The following is a 21,563-nucleotide window of genomic DNA, read 5'->3' as shown; positions in this document are numbered from 1 at the left end:
AGGCAGAGACAGAGCGGTGCCACGCCAGGCGGAAGGTATCATCTTGATGCATCACTTCTGTCCCCTTCTGCTCATGAGAAGAAAGTCACCAATCCAGACCCCACACGTAAAGGTAAGGGAGCTTTAGCTAGCTTTTCAAGGGAACATTGTCAAAGAATCTGGGATATTTAAAAACGACCACAGTTACTCTAAAACTAGGGCACATGAGGTGGAGAGAGGGAGCAAAGCCAGAGAGGACAGAGTCGGATCAAAGAATATTTGCGATGCCAGATAAGGAGCATGAACCGGGATCTGGGGACATGGTGAGAAGGGACTGTTCTGAGCAAGGCAGAGATACAATCAGGATGCACAGTGAATCATGACATCCACCCCAGCACCAGCCTCTGGTGGGGTCACAGGGCTCCACTCAGCCCCGGCAATACCAGCCATCACCTCCTTCTGGGTCTTTGGGCCTGTCACCCTCTGTCTTTGGCAGAGAACACACCTTTTCTCCCCACTGGACCGAAGCTCCTTTTGTGTCTCCCACAGGGCCCTGCACACGGCAAGTGCACACGGCAGGGTTTCTGTGTGAACAAAACAGATCAATTTACGCCAACCCCAAGCTGTGGTCACACCGGCCCCAAGTCCCGGCCTGTTCCCTGCACCCACCTTTCTCTCTCCAGCCTCCAGGCTTTGGTTCTTCCTGCCCAGAGGGCTCTGGCTGTGCCAACCATCTGCACTGCCCTGGGGGCAGATGGAACTGGTGGGAAAGTGGTTTGGATAATTTAGCGGGGAGATGAGCAGGAAGAGGTGTGGATCTCACTAAGCAGGTGAATGTGGGGCAGGCCAAGGATAACTTTGTATATTCCATTCCTTGGGCTTCGGAGCTGGTGCTGAGCCTATGTCTTTCTCTGGGGCAGCAACAAGCCGTGGATACCCCAGGCAGGCGTGAGAACTGGCTCTGTGCTCCCCCACTCTCTCCATCTGTGTCCACCCACTCCTGCTCATGGTCCGGCCTGTCTGCCTTCGTCCCCAGCACCTCTCCCTCCTGACATCTCCCCGTTCCACTCAGACTCAGCTCACAGGGCCGTCTCTTCTAGGAAGCTTTAACTGCTTGTAGGTCGGGATGCTACAGGCTTCCCAGGTGGCTCGGTGGTAAAGAATCCCCACTTGCCAATGCAGGAGATGCAGGTTAGATCTGCATCTAGCCTGGGGATCTGGGAAGATTCCCCTGGAGAAAGAAATGTCAACCCACTCCAGTATTCTTGCCTGGAGAATCCCATCGACAGAGGAGCCTGGCGGGCTACAGTCCACGGGGTCGCAAAGAGTCAGACACGTTTAGCAACTGAACAACAACTGGGATGCTACAGCATTTTGGCTGTCACGCTCCGAGGCCCTAAATGCCTGGTGTCCTCAGCGAGGTTCCTGGAGGGCAGTGACCAACTCTCCGCTTCCTATATCAGAATGTGACTGTATGTGCATTGTTCTGTAGCTAAGTCATGTCCGACTCTTTGTGACCCCACGGACTGCAGCACGCCAGGCTTCCCTGTCCCTCACTATATCCTGGAGTTTGCCCAAGTTCGTGTCCGTTGAATCAGTGATGCCATCCAGCCATCTCATCCTCTGTCACCCTCTTCTCCTCCTGCCTTCAATCTTTCCCAGCATCAGGGTCTTTTCTAACTAGTCAGGTCTTTGCATCAGGTAGCCAAAGTATTGGAGTTTCAGCTTCAGCATCAGTCCTTCCAATGAATATTCAAGGCTGATTTCCTTTAGGATGGACTGGTTGGATCTCCTTGCAGTCCAAGGGACTCTCAAGAGTCTTCTCCAGCACCACAGTTTGAAAGCATCAATTCTTCGGCACTCTGCCTTCTTTCTGGCTCAACTCTCACATCTGTACGTGACTAGTGGAAAAGACCATAGCTTTGACTAGACGGACCTTTGTCAGCAAGGTCATGTCTTGGTTTTTTAATATACTGTCTAGGTTTGTCGTAGCTGAAGGCTCCTTAACACACACACATAGCTTTGTGTGTGTGTTAAGGAGCCTTGAAAAGTCCCCTAACCCTGGGCTTTTCAAACTCTGCCTCCACAGACTCTCAACGGCTAGCTTAAAGAGCATTTTCTCTTTCAGTTAACACTGGAGTCCACTGTGGACTCCAGGCTCTATTTGAAGTGCTTGACACGGTTTGTCTAAGTCCCCACAACAACCTAGATGGTGGGTATGAACACTATTCTGATTTAGAAATGGAGTGGACAGCGAGGTCAAGCATTGTGCCCCAGGTCACACCGCCAGGGCGCAGGGCTGCTGAGATTCCACCCAAGGTGCCGGGCCCCAGGCCCTTGCTCCCCTGCTCATCTGTCTTTCCCTAACGTGATCAAACAGTGGCCTCAGCCCAACACCCTCAGAAATATTGGACTGTTTGCAATTTTGAGCTTTTCTCCTGTAAATGCCTCTTAAGTCTTCAGTGCTCACGATGGCTCATTGGCAAGACTTCCCAGAGGCAGCACCATGGATGAATGATCGCGGGCCAAACCATACCCGAGACTTAACAGACAGCAGATCCGGCCCAGGCGGGCAGTGTGGGTTTCTGTGAGCACGGGCTTACTGCATATCACTTAGGTGCTTCTTCTTGTCAATCAAAAGAGATGGACTGTCTAGATACGAGCATCTCATGGGCAAAAAGAGGATGCTGCAGCTTCCTGTGCCCCCAACCCTCAACTTGCATTTCAGGATAACGATCTTGCCCCTGTCCCAGCTTCACTGTCATGGCCTCTCAGAGACACCTCTGCTTAGCAGCCCCCAGGAGGGGCTATGTCCAAACCAGTGTGATTTTAGACCTGGCTGAGAAGTCTCAGGGCAGGTTCCACAACCAGAGTGCTGTTTAGTTGCTCAGTCGTGCCTGACCCTTTGTGACCCCATGGACTGCAGCACGCCAAGGCTCCCTGTCCTTCACCATCTCCCAGAGTTTGCTCAAACTCATACCCATCAAGTCGGTGATGCCATCCAAGATTTTCTGGGTTCAAATCCCAGTTCTTCCACTTGGGTGTGTCCTTGGGCACTCAAGGTTCTCAGTCTCTTCATCTGCAAAGTGGGGACAATCCTGCTTCAACTTTAGAGGGTTGTTGTGAGAATTAAATGAACTAACAGATGTATAGTGCCTGAAATGTACTAAGTGCTTTATGAGCATCAGATATTATTGCTGTCGTCGTTGTTTTCATCATACACTTATTGATTATTGCCAGTTTTGCCTTCTGCGGTTGCAGACAGCAAATTGGGGTCCCCGAGGAGCTCCATCTCCAGATGGCCCCAAGACTCTAGCCAGGCGTCCCCAGCTGCAGTGGTGTATCCTGATTGGCTCGTGATGGTCTCATTTCCTGTGCCTGTGATTGGTGGAGATATACTTATGTGCCTGGTTCTGACCAATGAGATGAGGAAGTCTGTATATGAGGGGGATGTGATCCCAGAAAGGTTTTCTCATAGACCTTCTCAAGGCAACAGCCCTTTCTGTCCCCAGGGTCCTCACCACTCCTTCCCATGACTGCCCATATTGCCTGGAGGTGCCCCAGCCAGTCCACAGAGCCAAAGAGAAAGACTGGGCCCTTGATGACATCAAGCTTTTAAGTTACCAGCCCTCAAACAGCCCGATTCATGACTTCATGGCGCAAAGTTCATACTTCTTATTGTTTGCGCCAGCTTATTTGCAGCCCAAAGGTTCCCAACTATATGCCATGGTTGGTCATATTATATCTTCTTGGGATTAAGCCCACCATACCAGAGGAAGGATATGAGCTCAGCTGTGCATCAAGGAAGATTTCCTAGAGGAGGTGAGGCTAACATGGGATCTAGAAGAACGAGCAAGTGGACAAAGGGGGTAGGGCAAAGAGAATATTCCAGGCTGCGAGATAAAGGCCTGAAGCTAGAGACACTAGAGGGTGTGTGTATCCATGCAAATAATCTGTGTGGCTGGGAGCCACATGAGATGAGACTGGAATGGTGTGGTGGGCTTTCCAGTGGGCCCTCAGCCAGGCTATATCACAGGACTGCAGGAAAGCTGTCTGGTCAGCCTGGATTTGGCTCACCTCAGGTCTTCTCCTCCAGCCGTGGGCCTAGAATAAATGTACTCAGCCTGCCTTCCGCCCCCTTTTCCAGCCACACTCAGATGCTGCCGTGACAGTCGGGGCAGGGGCACTGGGCCTCATTTCTCCAGGTGTGATTCAGCCTGCCGAGCCTCTTCCAGCCCCCAAGGCTCTCAGAAAAGACTCTGGCTGGAATCTGGGTCACTCCACACGAGTCGGACATCCATCAAGTAAGCAGTTACTAAGTGCCTACAAAGCAGAGTGCTCAGCACGGCGGAGAAAGGACCTGGTTCAAATCCCAATTCTGTTTCTTCTGTGACCTTGAGCAGGCTGCTTTGCTTCTCCAAAGCTGGTGTCTTCACCTCTTTGGAACACACAGTAGTGGAGTGGGTTGTTGTGCCCTCCTTGAGGGGATCTTCCCAACCTAGGGATCAAACCCACGTCTCTCACGTCTCCTGCATTGGCAGGTGTAGTTCTGTTTTCTCTGGTACTGGCAGCGGGGTGGGAGAGAAGAAAAAGATAAAAAGATGCACAAAAAACTTCCTGAAAGGTGGGAGAGTAAGACAAGCAAACGATATGCTCCTATGGACAAAACTTGAGAGGTGATGGTTACAGGGAGGAAGTAGAACGTCTGGATGGGGGGTGATGAGGGACAAGCATTCCCAGCAGAAGATTAGGCAGGATGGAAGGGATGTTCCTAAAGCTTTAGAACAGTATGCTGCAAATACATGGGTTGGATATAACTGTTGAATATAGGTGTCACTGAACCTGTAATAGCAGATTTCTGAACTTGAGCCAGAAAGATGCTGATTCAAATTCAGGCTCTATACTGACAGCGTAACCTTGAATGAGTCACTTAACATTTGAGCCTCAGACTCCTTCCTTGCAAAGCATGTGTAAAACCTAATTCAGAGAGTCGTGTGCTCAGTTGCTCAGTTGTGTCTGACTCTTTGCGATGCCATGGACTACAGCCTGCCAGGCTCCTCTCTCCCTGGGACTATCCGGGCAAAAATACTGGAGGGGGTTGCCATTTCCTCCTCCAGGGGATCTTTCCAAACCAAGGGCTGAAACCACCCTGCATTGGCAGGCGGATTCTTTACCACTGAGCCACCTGGGAAGCCCCAATTCGAAGAGCTGTACTGTGGTATATGCAGGATCCTGAACCAGGATCTGGCTAATTCCCACTTTAATGCCCTAAGATGCAGTGCCACCTCCTGCAGGAAGTCCTCCAGGCTCCCTCAGGTCATCCCCCAGATCCAGCTGCTAGCCCCTAGATACTCCCCTCTCTGCTGTGATGGCCTCTTCTTTCTCTCTCACCAGGCTTGGGGCTTCGAAGAGGAAGAGGCAGGGATCTCAGCATCTCTTGAACTCAGCTGCACCCCCACAGGGAGTGGGCATCTACTGATGCCACATCCCTCCCAAGCCTCCACCCAGGTAGACATGAGAGGGAGGAAGTGACTAAGTCTGCTGGGGGTGGAGGGAAGCAGGGCTCAGGAAAGTTTTGGGTGATAACACTAGATCTTGAGGGTTCAACAGGAATTTACTGGTGGGAGGTGGGAGGAGGGGGTTTCAGGCAAAGAAAGAGAGAGATAAAAAGAGAGAACTAAAGCAGGGAGGTGTGAATGGAAGTAAATTGTGGGTCAAACAGTTGTGCCAGAAAATGTCTAACTAAAGATGAGAATTCTGGATTCAGATCCCAAAGGGTCTCAAATGCCACGCCAAGGATTTGCCCCTTCAGGGAGTGACGGAAAACTTGTCAACAGGCAACACAGTGACAAAAATGACAAGGCTCTGGGCCACCACTTGGGGGCAGATACCGATGGAGGAATCAAAAAAGGACCAAAAGTTCTACCTGGATGACTGACTGTTGAAAATTGCTCCAATAACACATCCACACCCTGCTCCCCCTTATACTTGCAGAAAAGCCAATTTCCACAATCATTCCACGCTACACCCACAGCAGCTCTGTGAAACCTATGGGGCCGAGTGGTGCTATCTTCATTACAGATGGACAAAGCGAGAATCAGAGAAGGAAATGGACCTTGCCACGGTCACAGGGGCATCACAGGGGCAATGAAGGGGCTCGTCACAACCTGAGGTCAGCAACCTGGCCCTGCCTGGGAGGCAGGCCTCTGGCCATTGGACAAATGTGCTCAGCACCTTCTACAGCCAGATCCTGGAGACAAGGAGATGACCTTTGACCTCTGAGTCATCTTGAGACTGGACTGATCACCTGGGCTTCTTACAGGAGAGGGAGAAGCGGGACCCACTGAGCGGTGGGGTTTCTGTGGTCCAGACAGGTCAGCAGGGGCTCACTCCCAGGACAGGCCTATCTACGGGACCTCCAAACTGGACCCTGGGGTGGGGGCTGGAAGGGGGCCAATCCCCCCACAAAGGGAATGGGACAGAGGAGTGGCCCTTGGCTGCCTTTCTAAGAAGCCCCCAAATGCCCCCTCCTGCCAGCACCCAGGCCCCCGCACGGCAGCAGCCTGAGTCATCATCCCGGTTGTTTGAATGGTAGCCGAGAAATCAGCCAGGGGGGCTGCCTGGGGCTGATGGCCAAGGGTTGGAAAAACAAGGCCACTCTCTCTTACCTCCAGCCTTGGAATTTCAAGACAGGCTGGGGGTGGGGAGCAGAGGGCAGGTAGGTGCAGGAGGGATGGGTATCAACAGCGGGAAGAGGCTGGGGTGGGGGGCCAGAAGGAGAGGGAGAGGTTCAGAATCTGAGCTGGTGGCTTTTGTTTTCAAATGACCTGTTTAATAATTACCTTTGCAATCAAAGGAGCCAGGGCCCAGGGAAGGTGAGCATTCAACCCTCCATACCCCACCAGGCAGCCGGGCAGCCGGAGCAGAAAGTAAACAAGATGCCACTGGCTCTCTGCTCCACCTCGCAAACAATGGCGGGACTGAGCTGCCGGCTCACACACACACACATCAAAGTGAGATTTCCAGGCAAGAACTTTAACAGGCAGATAAGAGGCTTGGATTGAATTTTCCCCCCACATCCCGGCAGCTCCCCCTGAGCTTGCGTCCAAGGGGGTAGCCTAGGGGCTCCCGTCATTTTAAGTTAACCTTGATCTGTAATTTATTCATTCATTTTGCAAAGAAGAAGAACTACCTCCGTCTCAACCCCCGAAGAGCCTAGCCAGCAACAACTTCATCCCTTTAAACAGTCACAATGGTGGACAAACAAGGGATTTAAGTTACAGCGGCTAGCTAGCACTCACACTACGGCTCCTTAAAAAAACACCACCCTAATCCAAGCCCCGACCGGGGCTCCCAAAGTCAGACCCTGACCGGCAGTGGGAAAAATCCAACTTGGGTTTTTTTTTTTTTTTTCTCAACCTCCCAAGGCCTTCAACTATTTTTCCCCCTGCAGCATCCAAGCCCAGCCTCAAGGCAGAGCCGTAAACACGCCTGCTCCTCCCCCTTCCACGGTTCGGCAAAACAGCACCCCCCCCCCCACCTTCCCGGACCCCGAGAGAAAGAACCACAGCGACCCTCACCCGCAGCCCCCCTCCCCTCCCCTCCCCCAGCCTCCGGCGCCGTCCGCAATCGTCGCAGGCACCTTGAGATAAACACCCACTAATGATTTTATGATTTTTCTGCTCTGGGTAGCCGCGCTCAGCAGAATCCCTTCCCCCGCCCTGGCGACAGGGGCCGGCCCAACCGAGGGATTGGGGGATGGGGGGGCGTTAGTTTTTTTTTTACACGGCCGCGAGCCCACACCTGTTTTTCATTCATTCATTCGTTCGTTCATTCATTCATTAACGGATTCGTCACAGCTGTCTGCCTGGCCCTTTGGATCTCGGGGAGAGGATGGGAAGAGGGCTGAGATGGGGGGAGACAGCGGCAGGGGTGCATCTTGTGTGTGTGCGTTGGGGGGGGGGGGGTCGGGGTGGAAGGACCCAGTTGGAGGGCAGATCGGGCGGCTTTGTCAAACACAAGACGAGCGATGCGGCGGGGGCGGGGCGGGGGCGCTCCCCGGGGCTCGAAGTTGTTTTCCGAGCCGCGGCGGCGAGGACAGCCGCCCGGGTGCGCCTCTTTGTCTCTCCCCGGCCGGCGCCGCGTCCCCGCGCGCTCACCTGGTCTTGGAGGACAGGAAGGCAAGTTTGATCAGGCCGTAGGTAAAGAGCGGGATACTCTCCTTGGCGACGCTGGCAACTTGCAGCCGGTGCTCCAGGATGTGGAGTTCCATCGTCCGCCCGCGCTCCGCGGCGGCTCATCCGCGGGGGGCGAGCCGCGGCCCCCGCCCCCCTGCGCGCGCCCTGCCGGCACCGGAGCGCCGCGGGCAGCCGGCCGGGGGGACCGGGAGCTCGGCGCCGGGCGGGCCGGGGCGGACAAAGTGGGAGGCCCGTCGAGCCGCGAGGGGGACCGCGGGCGGCGGGCAGGCGGCGGGCGAGGGCGGCAGCGCTGGCGGAGCAGCGGCGCGCGGCGCCCGGCGCGGAGAGCAGCTGGTGTTCGCTGTAACAAACAACTTGCCACTCAAACGCCGGCCCGCTGGGCATGCGCGGCCGCCGCGGGGCGTGTCGGGACTTGTAGTCCCGCGAGCGGGGCGCCGGCGGCTGCTGATGTCAGGGGGCCGGGCGGCCGTGCGAGGGGCTGGCCGGGTGCTGGGGAAGGCGGGGGGTGGCCTGAGGGGCGGGTGGAAAATGCTGGAGCGCGGGCCCCTAGGGGCCCACGGGGAGGCGGAGGGCAGAAACGGGGGCCTTTGGAGCCGGCCTGAGCCGGAGTGCAAGCTCTGTCCCTCCGAGCTCAGGACTTGGCGCTTTTGGGTGCAAAGCGAGTGGCCCACAGAACTCCCGCTCTTGAGGAGGCCCGAGTCTGGGAGGGGAGAGATTTGGAGAAATCGGTAATTGCAGTGCAGAGAAGCAAAGCGAAATAAATAAGGAGGGTGTGTGTGTGCTGGGGACAGAGATGGGGCTTCAGGGGGGTTTTCTGGAGGAGGGGACATCCAGGCTGGGTTCTGAAGGATGAACTGGAGTTCGCTGAGGAAGGGGTGGGGCACGCGGGGATGGAGGCGGCCGGCGGCCTTCCAGGCAGAAGGAACAGCGTGTCCAGAGGCACAGAAGCGTGAAAGCCCCCACGGAGCAGTGTTTGGCTTTGCTGGAGCGGAAAATGTGAGGGAGGAGAGGCCAGAGATAAGGCAGGCGCAGTCACCAGGAGCCGGGTCGAGAGGGTCATTGTGCAGAACTAATGAGTTGGCCGTTTATCCAGAGGGTGAGGGGGCTGCGAATGAGGGAAACGTCTGAAATACACCCCCACGGGCTTCTCACCCCAGGGCCAGCAAGTCCCCGACTAACGTCCTGCCACGGCTCCCCCTTAATGGCCTATTGGAATTTGAAATTTTCTAGGTTAAAGTTACTGGTGCTTGGCTCTTGGGCAGAGTATTTTGGGGATGTGATGGATTAGGTTTACCTGCTGGGGCTGTCTGAGAACTTTCTTTTTGGGGAAGATTCTGACCATGCCCTACCTCCATCTCTCAGCCCACCTCTCTGAGGTGGGGGGACATGTTGGGCTATCTTGTTTCCACAAAGGGGCTCGAAGCCTCCAATCTGGTGGCTGTTAAAGCGTCTTGACCCCCTTCCCCTTTTAGTTTCACTCAAGAATTTATACCCATCTAATGAAGAATATTCTTTTTGTTTTGTTGTGCCTGTCTGTCTCTCTCTTTTAGAATTTCAGCTTCGTGAAGGCAGTGGTTTTTGTCCTCTTACTGTATTCCTAGTGCCTGAAATGTGGCTGGCAGGTGAGAGACATGTATTCAATATTCATGGGATGTATAAATGCATACATCTCTTCCTTTAGCATGGAGAGACTTAGAAGGCCCAAACAGAAATGCATTCAGGGGCCAGGCAAGTGTGAAGGTGAGTAAAGCAGTTGGGTATCAGAGAGTTGGGAAATGGTACAGGGGAAGGGTGGCCAGACTGAAGGCCTAAAATTCTTAAAACAAACGAAAGCAACCCAAGAGGTGAAACCAACCAAACAAGGCTAAAGGCAGGATTTGGTCAGTTTTCTGATTTCTGCTCTGGATGGCCTTGGTCAGTGTTTTTTAATCTGTAGTTTATGATCCATGAGTGGGTGGTGAAATCAATTTAGCGGGGCATGACTAGCATTCAAAAAGAAAATTGAATAGAAAATTATACAGAACTTTGCACATAGTACAGGTCATCTGTTACTGTGATCTCTTCTATGTTTCAGGAAACTTTCATCTTGGCCACATGTGTACTGTGTGCACACCGGCCTAAATGTGCATCTGTGAGCATACATGCACTGGATCTTGATGCAAAGGTATTTCTCTGCGTCTTGGGTCAAAACAATTTGAAAACCCTAGGTTTTCTAGTTAATTAAGCCAGGCTGTTGGGAAGTTTGCAAATTTAGAGCATGTTGGTTGGATTTACAGAATTGCTTTCACTGAGCTGAATTTGGTGCTTAAGTTTTGAGACACACCTGAAATGATCATCGAGAATTTGAGGAAACTGACCTCTAGGTTATCAGATCTAGAGAATGGTTTCAGGCAGGGCCTAGGGTGAAACATTCACTCTCAAGGTCATGCCTGTCTTGGCTCTGCACGTTCTTGTGGAATTCACTTCTCACTTGCTCCCTTAGCTTTGCACCCTTCTGGTTCTTTCTTGGTTCTCCTGGTTTTTTCCTCTTTGGTTTCTTTTCCGCCCAGTCCTAAAATATGTGGAGGCCCACCTGGTGTTCCTTCCCGTAAGGTGTTTATACAGCAGTGGCTGCCAGTGAATCTTGTCTCCTGGTTAGGTATCCCACATTGGTTTTGGCCTTGTGACTTTCTTTGGCCAATAAGGTCTTAGCTTGGTAGTACATGTACTTGGTAACTCCTGTGCATTGACGCTTGCCCGCTTGGATGCTCCCCTGAGTCCACGATGCTGTGAAGAAGCCTAAGTGAAAGTTCACATGGAAAGAGAGGCCAGGTGTTCCAGCTGTTGCCACTGAGTCCCATCCTCTGCTGACAGCTGGCGTCAACCAGACACGTGAGTGAGCTGATCTGGGACCTTCTAGTTCACTATCCAGACACATGCAGCCCCATGAATGAGCCAGGTGAAGCCACAATAGGAACTACCCAACCAATCTATAGAGGAATAATAAATACAGCTGACCCTTGAACTGCATGGGTTGAAACTGCTCAGGTCCATTTATACATTGTTTTTTTTCAATAGTGAGTAATGCAGTGCCTTAAGATCCATGGTTGTTTGAATCTGTGGATGTGGAGCCATGGATACTGAGGAACCACATATATGGAGGGTCATTTATAAGTTATAAGCAGAAAGTTCCCTAAGAGTCTGCCTTGCAGGAGATGTGGGTTCCGTCCCTGGTTGGGGAACTGTTAGTCAGATCCCACATGCTGTGGAGCAACTAAGCCTGCACGCTACAACTACCGAGTCAGGCGCCTCGAGGAAAGATACTTCATTGTGCCACTAGGACCCAGTGCAGTCAAATAAACAAAAATAAATTAAAAAAAAAATTATAAGCAGATTTTCAACTGATGGAGAATCAGCATTCCTAATCCCCACCTTGTTCAAGGGTCCACTGTAGTTATTTTCAGCCACTAAGATTTGGAATGATTTATTATGCAGAAATAGATCACTGATATTTTCCCTCTCCCCTCATCTTCTTTCACTCTGTGGGTGGACTCAGTCTCTGACTTCTGATATGTTGAGGGCCCCTAAATTGACAGTTCTAGCCCAGAACATGTTCCTGAAGCCCCGACTCACATATCTAACTTCCTGATGGTTGGGGATGTGTGTGTCTGCATGCTCAGTCATGTCTGCCTCTTTCGACCCTATGGTCTGTAGCCCGCCAGGCTCCCCTGTCCATGGGATTTTCCAGGCAAGAATACTGGAATGGGTTGCCATTTCCTTCTCCTGGGGATCCTCCCAACCCAGAGATTGATCCTAAGTTTCTTGTGTCTCCTGCATTGGTTCTTTATCACTGTGCCACCAGGGAAGTCTGGTGGTTGGTTACGTCCACCTAAATGTTCACAGGCTTGGGCAGCTCACCCTGTTCACACCTTACCTCATCATCTAACCCAGGTATCTCCAACCTCTGGATCTAATGTCTTATGATCTGAGGTAGAGCTGATGTAATAAAAAATAGAAATAAAGTGTAAAGTAAATGTAATGTACTTGAATCATCCCCAAACCACCAACCCCACCATCACCCCCCAGTCTGTGAAAAAATTGTCTTCCACGAAACCAGTCTCTGGTGCCAAAAAGGTTGGGGACCACTGATCTAACCCATCCCAGACCTTCTCCTCTTCCTCCCATAATCTCTGTCTTGGTTGATGACATTATTGCCAGTCCCTAAAGTTACCAGCCTGATCTGGCATGTTGAGTTTTCCAAGATGGTCACAAGATCTTTTATTCTGCATGCTCTCCTGGCAATGTGACATTGATCAGCATCCCTTTAGGAGGTGGGTCAGTGTTCCTTTGTCTTGAATCTGTGACTACAGAAGAAATGACACCTGTGACCTCTAAAACTAGGTCATACCTGGTCATCCTGTGGCCAGCTGGTCTCCTTGGGACATTCACTCTTTGAAACCATCTGCCATGCTATGAAGAAGCATAGCCTCCATGGACAGATCACAGGTGGAAATTCATATTGGTTTGTTAGGTTTGCAGAACACATACTGGGGGCTTTAAACAACAGAAGTTTGTTGTTTCACAATTCTGCGCACTGGAAGCTCAAGATCCAGGGTATGTTTCTTCCGAAGCCTTTCTCCTTTGTTTTTAGATGGTCACCTTCTCCCTGGTGTCTTCGCGTGGTCTTCCTTCTGTAGTATCTCTGTCCAAATCTCCTGCTCTTATGAGGACACTGATGATATTGACTAGAGCCCACTCTGATGACCTCATTTTAACTTAATTACCTCTTTAAAGACCCTTTCTCCGAATACAGTCCTGTTCTAAAGTAGTTGGGGTTAAGACTTCAACGTATGAATTGTGAGGCATGGTGGACACACTTTGGCCCATAGCAGTGTTCCAACTTCCCCAGTGGCTCAGTGAGTGAAGAATCCACTGGCAATGCAGGAAGGAGACACAAGAGACACGGGTTTGACCCCTGTGTTGGGAAGATCCCTTGGAGGAGGGAATGGCAACCCACTTCAGTATTCTCACCTGAAACATCCCGTGGACAGAGGAGTGGCGGGCTACAGTCCACAGAGTTGCAGAGTCAGACACAACTGAGTGACTAAACACAGCACAGCGTTCCAGCCAACAGCCCCAGTTGATGGTTGAAACCTCAGGGTAGGTCTGACGGCCCCCAGACCTGGGGAGGGAGGCTTCACCAGACGCGAATGAGTGACTCTGAGCAAGAACCACTTAGCTGAGCCTGATCACCCGCTTGAACCATGAAAGGTAATAATGAGATAATTGTTGTTGTTCTAAACCACTGTATTTAATAGCAATAGATTATTGGAATATCCTAGAATCAGTCTGGTTGCTGGTGGTGATGGTGGATGGGGTGGAGGGAGCTGACCAGGGAATTATCCTGGATTGGTCCCTCTTGCTTCCCCGAGTCACCCCCCATCTAATCTGTCAACAGGTCTTAATGATTTTATTTACTGCACACCTCTAATCCAGCTGTCCCTTCACCTTGACCATGCTAGACCACCATGTCCTAGATTGTTACAATGGCCTCCTAATGTCCATCCCATCCTCTTTGTGTTGCCTGATAGATGTTCTATGATGTGGGCCTACCACCTATAACTCTTTTAGGGACCCCGGCTCTCCTAAAAAAACCAAGCCCTGATCCTCCATAGTTGATCTTATGGGAAGGGAAAGAGGCTTCCTCACTCATAGACCCATCCTCTCCAGTATGGTAGACATTGGCCGTACATGGCTACTGAATACTTGAAACTGGAGCTAGTGCCATGAGAAATGGAAGCTTTAATTCTGCTTCATTTTAATTAATTTAAAATGAAAAAATGATGTTTAGTTATTGGAAAACATTGACGTATGTTTGGAAGAGGCTGCCCAGCTGTCCTGGTTTTCCTGGAACTGGGCTTTTAGGATGTGGAACTGTGAGTTTTTAAAACCAGGACTTGCGGACTTCCTTGGTAGTCCAGTGGTTAAGACTCCGAGCTTCCACTGCAGAGGGTACAGGTTCAATTCTTGGTCTGAGAACTAAGATCCCACATGCCATGAAGCATGGCCAAAAGAAAAATGGAAAACCAGGACTTGAGTAAACGAGGATGAATCGGTGACACTGCTTTGAAACAGCTTGGTTATGTACATCTGTGAAATCCAAATACAGCTCGAGTATCGTGGATGAGAATTTAGCAGCTGGATGGAGGTGTGCCATAAATGTCAAACACACCCTAGCTTTCAAAGACTTGGTATAGAAAAAAAAAACTAATAATTTTTTATATTGATTACATGTCGAAATGATAATATTTGGGATGTTGAGTTAAATAGACTGTATACTAAAATTCCATCTGTTTCTTCTTTACGTTTTAAAATTTTAAAGTCACATATGACTTGCTTCATATTTTTATCCAGCCCTGCCCTTGAGTGGTGGCTCTCAAACAGTGGTTGGTGTCAGAATCACTGGGGCACTTGGTAAAGATGCCCAGGCCTTGACCTGCTTGGGGAGCCTGGGCCCCTGTTTTCTGTCAGCTTTCCTGGTCCCAGTCACCCTGCTGTGGTGGGGTGTGGTGTGGGAATATAGATACTGGCCACCCCTTTCGTCTTAAGTCTGGGGTCTCTGGACCCAAGAAAACAATGCCCAGGACAGGCAGGAGTTCTCATTCTGCCTGGCTAAGGCCTAGCATGGGCTTTACCAGCATGAGCTGCTCATGAGGTGGCATAGAAATAGAAAATGAAGAGAGGGAGGGGAGGGCCAGAACTAAGGGGGCATCTTTTTCTGGGGCTGTGGTTCTTTCTGGATCCTTCCCTAGTCCCTAGGTGAGCTGACCTTGAATCTCCTTCCCTGGGTTTGACAGACAGCACCAAGGGCCATGGGTAGTCATTGAAGGTTCTTGAGCAGGGGAGGAACCCGATGAAATGGATATCATTCCGAGGGAGCCCAGGCCTTCACCACCTCCTTCACCCCCATTTCACCGCAGGGCTGCAGGAAGAAGAGATTTCTCTGATTCTTTGCTGGAGAGCCCCATCCCACCTGCTCGCCTTCACCCCCACGGAAAAGGATTGTGTGCTCAGTCGCTCAGTTATGTCTGACTCTTTGTGACCCCATGGACTGTAGCCCACCAGGCTCCTCTGTCCATGGGGATTCTCCAGGCAAGAATTCTGGACTAGGTTGTCATGCCCTCCTCCAGGGGATCTTCCCAACCCAGGGATTGAACCCAGGTCTCCTACATGGCAGGAGGATTCTTTACCAGCTGCGCCACCAGGGAAGAGAAAGGATTACTGGTCCCCAAAGTGTGGTGGACTGAGTTCACGTGAACTCACATCGCAGCTTAATCCCCATCAGCCATTATCCTCATCTCAGGCACAGGCTCTTCCTTCCTTCATGCTCCCAGGCCTGCCCAGCCTTACCAGGATCCCCCAGAAACCAGGTGCTGGCCTCTCTGCTGTAAATCCACACTGAGACATAGATGCCAGGCATCACTTGGCCCCACGGAGGGAGAGAGTGTGGGGTGTGGGAAACCAGCCAACCAGCCATCACTGCATCCTTGAGAACCAGGCCTGGTCTGAGTTCGGCCTCTCTCCCATGCTGCGCTGTGCAGATTACCTCTTTCTCTGCTTTGGTTTCCTCGTCTATAAAATGGGCACAGTGATGCTTTTCTCACAGAGTGTGCTCGTGTGGGGATGAAAGGAGAGAATGCCTTTGGGAAAACATCCCGCCCTGCTCCTGGCACTCGATAGATCCTCACTCAGCAAATATTTGTTGATTGAATGAATGAATGAATGAGTGTGTGGATGGGCACATTGGCACTCTGGCCTAAGGGCAGCCCCCTCTGTAGTTTCCAGTCTACTCCCTCCTGGCTTGTGGCTCCCCTCAGTGAAGGAGGAAAGGAGGGAAGTGGGTGTGTCTAGGGCTTCCCCTCGGTGCTCGTGTCTGCTTGTTGCATCTGATTTCCAGAACAGTTAGGGATTCATATGCTCGTTTTACAGATGGGGAGACTGAGGCTAGGGGAAGGTCAGGAGGAGCCGATTGTGGACACAGCTTTTCTTGGGTCTCCCAAAGGTCTGCACCAGGGCTGAGCACACAGTGTTACTTAAGGAATGCAGATTGGTTGAATCAGTGAGTGAACATCGGGCACCAAGGTGACAGTGGAAGCCCCATCCTCTTTATTGTGACATCCTTGGGCAGGGCAAGAGGCAAGGAGTCTTTCTCTCATGCTCTGTCTTGGATTATTTCCTTTCACACCCACTTCCTGCCTCCTCTCCTTCTACTTCTCGGCCTGTGCTGTTTCAGCAATTTTTTTTCCCTTTTCTTTTTTCCTCCCCCTCCCTTCTTTCCTTCCTACCTTCTTTCCCCTCTCTTTCTTTCATGTAACCTGTGACTGAGGACCAGACTGCATAGCCTCTAAGAACCAAAAGGTTGACATGGTGGAAGGTAGAGGCTGAGGGGCCTCCAAACCCCTATCATTCACACCCTGGTGCCTCCGTTTCCTCATCTGTAAATTGGGTTGTTTTAAGGAGTTGGGGTAGTATGCGTAGGTGCCGAGTACAGCCTTGACCAATGGGAAGAGCCTGAGGGATGTGACTTGTTGATGTGGTTGTTTCACCTGTGCTTAAAGCTGGCCTTCCTGCAGCTCTTTGATATCCTGGGAACTGATTTGAAAAGCATCAGGGCCTGAGATTCTGAAAGTGTGACTTGGGGTAAATTGTGCATCAGTTTTACAATCCCTAAAATGCAAGTGTCTGGATGGCTGCTCCCCAGGAAGGTGGTGAGCTGCTGGTCATTAAGTCATTGGGATGGGAGAGCCATAGCTGAGTCCTGTGGAACTAAGGAACTCTGGGATGATGTGTGACCTTCCCCGGGGTGGTGTTTCTTCAAGGCTTGTGGAGTGACTTGGGATGCACATGTGCTGATTGACCAGTGGGAGTGGCCTGGGGGTCCTGGGTGACTTCTGATCCAGAGCAGTTCCAGAATTCCTTCTTGGCAGGTGACAGGAGAGGGAGCTGTACCTGGGGCGTCTTTTTGCACATCGCAAAGGCGATTTGCTCTCTTGGGAGGGAATCTGATCTCTAACATCCTTTGTGAAGATGCAGAAACATCTGCAGTGGACGCTGCTGGGATTGCTCATGAGATATTAGTCTCGTCTCAGTGAAGAGAGCAATTTATCAGAGGCCATTCCTTCCAGCGATGAAGAACCTTTCAGAACTTGATTGCACTTAATGCATCAGCCTTTCCAAAGTGTTTTATTCCACCCTCAAATGAGATAATGAAGCCCTTTAATTTACTGTTCAACTCCCACACAGAGTGAGTGGGTCAGGCCCGAGGAGACAGAAAGCTGGACCCTGGCTCAAGAGGCCAAGTACACCCAGGGTGTTGTCAGTCTGGAACTGCCCGTCTCCTGGCAGGAGGTGGCATGGAATCCCAGGCAGCTCAGAGTAAATCCCAGTCTGGTGGCTTGCTTCTTGTGCACTCCCAAGCAAGCCACTTATTCTCTCGAAGCCTCAGTTTCATCTTCTGTAAACTAGGATGGTTGATGACACCGGTGTGGCAGAGTTGTGGAAAGGATTAGGGATGATGTGGCTAAGGGGACAGTGCCTGCCACTGGATAGATCCTCAATACATAGCAATTGTCATTGGGTAGTGAAACTGAGCTCTGAGACCTCAAAGGAAGTCGTTTTTGCTCCTGGTCATGGGGAACATTCACATCCATGGCTCTGCCCTGGAGTCACCATCAGCACCAAATAAATCAGCCTTCAAGGCCTTCACCTCCTGCTTCTCTGCCCATCTCATCCTGACCATTTCAATGGAGCTAGCCCACTCAGACAGTAGATGCTAGATGGAGCTAGCCCACTCAGATAGTAGATGATGGATGGATGGCTGTAAAAATCCAGCCATGGACAGCATCGGAGCCCAAGCTGAACGTTGCCTAAGGCTCCTTCAGCCTCCCATTTGGACCTGGGAGCTTCTTGACCTCCCCTCCCCTGGTTCTCACCCTGTATTGGACGTGTGTATTCTGACATATGTGATGGTGCAAGCTCTGGGTAAATTTAAGGGGCCTCATTAGATTTGTGTTGATTACAATACTCTCCCTTGAAGGCAGTAAAGTTGCTTGCTCTAACAATATCAGCATGGGCTTCCTACGTGTCTCAGTGGTAGCGAATTCGCTTGCCAACGCAGGAGACGCAGGGAAGATCCCCTGGATGAGGGCATGGGAATGCACTCCAGTATTCTTGCCTGAAAAATCACGTGACAGAGGAGACTGTCAGGCTACATTCCATGGGGTCGCAAAGAATTGGACCCAACTGAGCATGCACGTGTTGCGTGTGCACACACACACACAAACACAATATCAGTATATTATGATACTTTTCCAAGGATGGAAACAAAGCATCTTGAGAAAGGGGTGTGTTTTCTAATTTGCTCACAGGTCAATAGAGATGAATGGCTTACCCTTCCTTCTTCCATTGCCTCAGTGACCTTCCCTGGCTCAACCCCACATGCCCCTTTATGGCAGGATTCTGGTATTTGTCCTCTGTTCCTGCTCTGGCCTGGAGGGGTCAGCCTGGACTTGCACTGTTGGCTTCATCTGAGGCAGATTCCTGACTGGCTCTTGTCTCCTTGGATCCTGACCCCAGAACAACTCCTATCGATGTCTTCTCCTCCCTCAACTAAGACCCAGTGCAGCCAAATAAATAAATATTTTTTAAGAAGTATTCCTCTGACTTATTTCCTTCCTCTTCTAATGGGACTTCTCTGCCTTTCAAAGTTTCTGCTATTTATTTCCAGGAGCCCCAGTGAGTGTCTCACTAGTGCTCACAAACATTTTTCTGCCACATTTTATTGCCATTTTCCTCCTCCTGTGATTGACTTTCAAGCTGAGAGGGTTGCTGTCAAGGTTTCTGCTGTCTCCTCCCACTGCTGTGGCCCTCACTCCTCAGAAAGCTGAGGACCTCTCCAGGATGAAGCCTGACTTGGACACACCCCTCTGAGCTGCCCCCATCACCCTAAAATGACTTTCCTCTCCCTTCCAGGCTTGCTGTTTCATGGTCACACAGCTAAAGATATGCCATTATCCCTTAGTATTGTGCAGAGAGCTTAGGGAAAGGGCTTGCTGCAGACTGTATTCTCCCCAAAATGGTAGCAACAGTGACTCCCCATCTTCACATGGTCTTCATACAATGGGGCTCTGACACCCCTTCTTCTTGGATTGGGATGGATTTGTGATTATGGCAGAAAACACAGAGGGTCATTAAGAGTGATGTAGCTTCAGCTAGCTTGCTTGGGATGCTTGCTCAGGGGACCCAGCCACCATGCTGTGAGGAAGCCCAAATCGTATCCACTTTCCAGCTAGGTGAGTGGCGCTATCTTAAAAAAGTGGATGGTCCAGCTTTAGTCAGCGATCCTAGCCCGTGCCACCTGGAGCAGAGATGAGCTGTCTCCACAGAGCCTTGCCCAGACTATGGATTCATGAGTAGAGTAAGTGTTGTTTGAAGCCACCAAATTTGACATAGTTTATTGCACTGCTATAGACAATGGATACAGAGTTTCTCCAGTTTCCAGTATTTTCCTTCCCTGGGACTCAGACCTGGAGCCATGGGGCTGAGCCCAGGGCCAACCTGAAGGACTGATCTGGCTCCACCCACTTGGGAATTACATTTCCCTTTCCTCAAGTTGAGCCTCTTCCTGGGAAGCTCTTGGGTCCTTCTCAAAGACTGATCCATGGGGGCACCTGGTCCTTTGGAATTGACTGAAAGTGAAAGTCACTCAGTTGTGTTCGACTCTTTGTGACCCCATGGACTATACAGTCCATGGAATTCTCCAGGCCAGAATACTGGAGTGGGTAGCCTTTCCCTTGTCCAGGGGATCTTCCCAACCCAGGGATCAAACCCAGGTCTCCTGCATTGCAGGTGGATTCTTTACCAACCGAGCTATCATGGAACTGGACATCCTTAAATCCTGGAGGGCCAGAGTTTAGATTAAAACCAAGACATCTCCTTCACTTCCTTCTTATCCTCCACTCCTAATCACAATCTCAGTTATTTTATGAGAGGGAAACTGAGGCTCAGAGAAGTTGAATCACTCTCCCCAGGCAGTACAGCCGGGAAATGGGAGACTGAGATTTGGACCCACATCTGTCTGCCTGTCTGCTGCCCTGGGGATGTTTTCTCTGTGTTATGTGCAGAGGCGGATGCTCCACAGGGGCCCCTTGTGTCTCCCCAAGGCCCGGAGCCACTTCATCACCCTCTTTACAGACGCCCCTCAAATGAGATGTATGTTCAGATGGCTGATAAGCATGTGAAAGGCACTCAGCCTCATTTGTAGCTAGGGGATGCAAATAAAAACCCCAAGCTGGCATGCCAGTGCTTAGGATACTGTGATCTCACCCCCAGGGATGTGAGTTCAATCCTTAGTCAGGGAATTAAGATTCTATAAGTCACGTAGCACGGCCAAACAATGTCCCCCCAAACAAAACAACAACAACAAAAATGAACCAAGCATACCCCTGTGATAGAATGCAAAAGTGCATCTGTCGGACCACCTCCCATGGATTTGCGGCCCCAGCAGTCCTTTTGGCCCCCTCGGGGCGTTCCAGCTTTGGTGCACCCTCTGAATTCAGTGGGGGCTCACTTTCTCCCTCTGCACCTGCTTCCTTCCTGACCACAGGTGTCACTCTCAAGAGCACTTCTTAATAAACATCCTGGGTGCTCAACTCCATCTCTGTTTCCAGGGGAACCTTACCAGTAACAACTACACATCCACTAGAATGGCCGAAATATTTTGGAAAAAAAAAATTGAATCCTGGTTTTCATGTTTTTGAAATATTACAGACTGGAAACAGACTAGCGCGTACATGGCCAGTTGATTTTTGACAAAGGCGCGACAGCAATTCAATGGAGAGAGGATAATCATTTCAACAAATGGTGCTGGAACAACTGGACAGCCATTTGAGAAAATAAAAAGCAAGCAAAAGAGAGAAAAAAAAGCCTTGATTACCTGTACCTCACAATGTGTACAAAAGTTAACTCAAAATGGATCATAGACCTAAAAGCAAAACTTAAAATACTCCCCAGAAGGAAACATAGGAGAAAATCATTGTGACTTCAGGTTAGGCAAAATTTTTCTTAGTTATAGCTTCTTTATCCATGAGCTATAAAAGAAGACTATGGTAAATTAGATTTCATCAAAATTAAAAATATCTGATTTTGAAAAGACATTAAAATGAAAAGACAAGCTACAGCCTGGGGGGAAATATTTATAAAACACATGTGATAAAGAACTTGTATCCAGAGTACAAAGCATCCTGAAAACTTCATAATAAGCAAACAAGTGACCCAATTCAAAATGGTTCAAAAAATTGAACCAACCCTGCAGACAAGAAGATACATGGATGGCAAATAAGCACGTGA

General features: G+C 50.5%; 1 protein-coding gene across 1 annotated transcript in view; it reads right to left on the bottom strand.

Annotated features, from left to right (window-relative positions):
* The window catches only part of CASTOR2 (cytosolic arginine sensor for mTORC1 subunit 2), a 50,906-nt gene extending 42,393 nt beyond the window's left edge, over positions 1-8,513 (bottom strand). The window contains exon 1 of the mRNA XM_065924795.1: positions 8,139-8,513. Coding sequence (XP_065780867.1) covers positions 8,139-8,251 — 113 coding nt within the window. The 5' untranslated portion in view covers positions 8,252-8,513. The remainder of the gene's footprint in view (positions 1-8,138) is intronic.
* Positions 8,514-21,563: the final 13,050 nt, after the last annotated feature.

This window comes from Muntiacus reevesi, chromosome 2 (assembly GCF_963930625.1).
Source record: "Muntiacus reevesi chromosome 2, mMunRee1.1, whole genome shotgun sequence".
Taxonomy (NCBI): Eukaryota; Metazoa; Chordata; class Mammalia; order Artiodactyla; family Cervidae; genus Muntiacus; species Muntiacus reevesi.
Note: the sequence above shows the minus strand (reverse complement) of the source record. Positions and strands in the feature narration are given on the sequence as shown.